Genomic DNA, 5,000 nt, shown 5'->3' on the forward strand with positions numbered 1-5,000 from the left:
GTGTAAGTAAAGTTTACAATGTATTCAATAAATTATAAATAATATTCCAAATAAACTGTTGTCCTGGGGCCGAATTCAAGAAAGTTGGAAATCTACTTTGGCGCAGCTTGGAAACCCACAGTAGTTGGGACTTCCACTACCTCACTATACTTGCGACTGCCAATTCCATGCCCAGTAAATATCATAAACACAGTCAAGTGCAATTTTTTTGAAATACATTGAAATTGTGTGCGCCTCTCCGTCATCTTCTTAACGCAATATAAACGTGCTAATTTTGGCTATGCTGGAACATAAAGTGTTTTTAAAATCAGGGTGTTATTGGAAAGGGCATGAAGTGCTGGAATAAAAGATTTCAGAAGAACTGACACGGAAACCTTTAAAAATGATGCAACTAAATTGGACACTCTTGCTGATCGCCAAACCCACTTACTGTTGGTGTTTCTTTGTCTGATGAGCTCTCAGCTATTTCCGGCACAGGAATAAAGGTGATAGAGAACAACCTCATAACATTATCACAGCATTGTTCTCATTTAGTGTCAGTAACGTAGTTATGCCCTGACTTCCACACCTGGTCGGATGCTTTTTGGTAAAGACTTAAACAATACTCTATCTTTGCTTAATTTGTTGAAATAGGGATCTTTACAAACTGCATCTTTATTTGGATTTACTTTTACATATTTTTATTATTTTCTGAGGGGAAAGCTAGTAAGAGCAAAACTTTTTTCGTATACTGTAAATTAAGGCGCTGTCACACTAGCACTTTTCCGTTCAATTTTCTGAAAAATTGTCAATTTTTGAGAGCGAATTGGCAATCTTTCTAGTCAGACGATTCAATTCCGAGGTTACCGCGTGAAACATTTCCCGTCTTCTTATAATTATAAATGGCCAAGCGTAATCAAATCCAAGAACTATATTTTTGAATGATCGTATTTGGTTTTAAATTCATAATAATAATATTCAAATAATGATTAAATTTACCCCTCTTCCTTATTCAATAGCCGTAAATATTGACAAAAAGAAAATATGTAAAAATCTAAATTTTTATTTCCATAGATAAAAATTTCTTTTAAAGCGTCTCGACTTCATTGTTTACATCCGTCAGCCGCTGATGCGCGCTATTTTTCCTCAGTTTTGAAACACAACTGGACTGTGTGGATGAGACAGTATTGGACACGTGCCCTTCAAGAGGAATACTTGAATTAGAATATTTTATTGTGTTTTCTTGTTACGTCCTCAGGCATCTGCTAAAAACAAAGTCATAGCATAAACGCCGGCACTATCGCGTTGTTCAGCGCCATTCTCTTTACACAACGCGATCTAGCGGGTATCGCATTACTAAGCCGATGGCTCCTAGTGTGGACCTGGTGCGCCTCAAAAAATTGACCAATTTTTGAAAATTGACAAAAATAAAACCGACAGAAAATAGGCTAGTGGGACAGTGCCTTTATGAGTGTTTTTTGTTCCAGTTGGAGGACTTTGCAATTGGGTTGGGCAAAGTCACAGCGAAAGTCTTTTACACCAATTTGATTGTTCTTAAGTATTTCCTTGGATTAGTCACAGTGGGTTGGACGCCAATTCTAATTTCATCTGACATACAAAAACATGAGTTGCAATGGTGCCAAGTGTTTCTTGGATCCAGCCCAGCAATTGCAAAGGTGTTGAGCAAACTCTGAGTTTTTTAGAGTTATACCCAATAGTGGGGTTATCCAGGTGACATATAGCTGGCTAACCTCACGATAGATACTTTTAGGACACCAGTCTGCTATCTATTTTGTTATCTATGTGGTCCTTGTTTAATAAGCTCATGTGTTTAATTTTCAGTTGAGTGACAACCTAAAAAAAAAAATCCATTATTGATCAGTCCTTAAAAAATTATAGCACATAAAAAGTATACATGAAGTTCTATGAATGGATAATTGCATACTGAACCACGTACTACCTATGATTTGGTCCTTTTAAATAAAACAACCAAAAAGCAATATTCACACCTGCTTTCAGGATTATCATTAATTTAAAATAGCACAAATTACTCAGTATCAGAAAATTCTCTGTACACAAAATTAATCAAAATAATCTTACATTACATACACTGCTACTTCAAAACATGAAGCGTTTCCAATAATGACTCCCTATTCATCAGAAGGAAACTCTACACTTACCACTGGGTATGAGCAATCAGTTCCAGCCAATCTAACTGGCTTCACTTGTGAATGAACTGTTGTCTGGAAGAAGCCTCCTGAACTTGTGTCTGTTCCTCCGGCATCACTAAATGCATCAGCAGCATCAAAATATTCTGAAGCACTAAAGCATGAACTGCTCTCATATGACAAGGATGTGTGAAGTGATTTATGAAGCTGAAAAGCAAAACACTAATTAAAAGTCATCGTTCATTGCTATATTGATATACTGAAAAGCACTGTGTGTGTGGTGTGTGGTAGTGTTGTGTGTGTGTGTGTGTGTGTGTGTTGTGTGTGTGTGTGTGTGTGTGTGTGTGTTGTGTGAGTGTGATGGTGTGTGATGTGTATGTGTTGTGTGTGTGTGTTGATCGTATATGCCTGGAGTATGTGTGTGTGTGGGTGTGGTGTGTGTGGTGTGTGTGTGTGTGTTTGTGTGGGTGTGGTGTGTGTGATTGTGGGTGTGGGGTGTGTATGATTGTGTGTGTGTGGTGTGTGTGTGGGTGTGTGTGTGTAATGAGTGTGTGTGTTTGTGTGTGTGTGGGTGTGTGTGTGTGTGTGCTGATGTGTGTGTGTGTGTGTGTGTGTGTGTGTGTGTGTGTGTGTGTGTGTGTGTGTGTGTGTGTGTGTGTGTGTGTGTGTGTGTGTGTGTGTGTGTGTGTGTGTGGCTAACCTACTAAACAGTTATCTAAAATGTGTACAGAATGTAAACATAATTCATTGTAAAATGAAGTATGGAACATCAGTTTATGCCTGTTGAGTTTTAAATTAATATGAATAATGTTCGCTGGCTGAGTATAATAAACAACTAAATACTTAAAAAAAGAAAGAAAGAAAAAACTGTATAATAAATGCTTTCTATACCATACATTTACACATGAAAATATCAAAAAGAAAAACTGGATTTGTTACCATAACAAACATATATATATATATATATATATATATATTTAATAGTATATATTTATAATATATATTATATATATATATATATATACTATATATATATAATATATATATATATACATATATATATATATATTTATATATATATATTATATATTTATATATATATATATATTATATATTATATATATAATATTATATATATATATTATATATTATAAAAAATTATATTATATAAATATATATATATATGTATATATTATATATATATATATATATATATTATATATATATATTATATATTATATATTTTTTAGAGATATCATTAATATATACATATATATATACACAAATTATAAAAAAGACATATATAAAATTTAAATAACCTACATATACATAAATATAAAAAATATAAATATGTATGGATATATCATATATATATTATATATTATATATATATTTTATATATATATAAATATATATATTTATATTATATATTTATTATATATATATATGAATATATATCTGTATTTGTATATATAAACGTATATACTATATTATATATATATATAGTATATATTATATATATTATATATGTATATATTTCTGTATTTATATATATATATATATTATATATATATATATATATTATATATATATATATATATATATATTAATATATATATATATATGTTATATATAATATATATATAAATATATATGTATATGTATATGTTATATATATATTATATATATATATATATATACATATATATATATATTTATATATATTTATATATATATATATATATATATATATATATAATATATATACACCACATAAACACATATATAAATAATTACATTATAGTTTTATTAATATATATTATATATATATATTATATTATATTAGTTATATATATATATATATATATATATTGTATATGTATATTTATTATGTGTTTATGTGTGCTGTATATGATATCAGATATATAATATATATTTATATATATATATATATATATATATAGATTATATATATATGTATATATTATAGAGATATTTATATATTTATATACATATACATTTAGCAGATATATTTATATTATATATATACTATTTATAGATATCATATATACTATATATATATATATATGACTTATATTTATCTATATATATATCATACAATATATATAGTGATGTAGGTGTTCTATAAATATATATAGTATATTATTATATATTAAGTATATATATATATATTTATATATAATATATATATATATATATATCACACACACACACGAATTAAACACAAGTATATAAATATATAAATATAAATACATTACATATATAATATTTATAAATATATATGTATATGTATATAATTACATTACATTAATACATATATTATGGATTAACAAAGAACTCACATTATATCTTTTTAATAGAGATATCCATGAAAAATATATATTATATAAATATAATATACTCTATAATTAATATATAGAGTATATAATTATATCTATTATATTTATATATATTTAGGTATATATATATATAAGGTATTGATTTATACTATATATATATATTATATATTATTTATTTTGTTTTATATAAGTTATTTATATATATCTATATATTATATATATTTAATATTATATATTTATAAATGTAAGTATATATATTTATAGATTATATATATATATAGATATATATATATATAAGTATATATCTATATATTATAATATAAGATTTATAAGTATAGTATGTTATATATATATTATATTATAAGTTATATATATCTATATAATATATATATATACGTATTATATACGATATATATATTATCTATATATATATATATATATCTTTAATAGTTTATATGATATTTATATATATATAGTTATTATAAGCTATATT

General features: G+C 26.1%; 1 protein-coding gene across 1 annotated transcript in view; it reads right to left on the bottom strand.

Annotated features, from left to right (window-relative positions):
• Positions 1 to 5,000, bottom strand: part of LOC122259911 (oxysterol-binding protein-related protein 6) — a gene marked incomplete at its 5' end in the record, with an annotated part of 70,881 nt that overhangs the window by 31,626 nt on the left and 34,255 nt on the right. The window contains 2 exon segments of the mRNA XM_086541425.1: positions 2,160 to 2,235; positions 2,238 to 2,354. Coding sequence (XP_086397551.1) covers positions 2,160 to 2,235; positions 2,238 to 2,354 — 193 coding nt within the window.

This window comes from Penaeus japonicus, unplaced genomic scaffold (genome assembly GCF_977035675.1).
Source record: "Penaeus japonicus unplaced genomic scaffold, GWHDUDI00000001_assembly GWHDUDI00000011, whole genome shotgun sequence".
Lineage (NCBI taxonomy): Eukaryota > Metazoa > Arthropoda > Malacostraca > Decapoda > Penaeidae > Penaeus > Penaeus japonicus.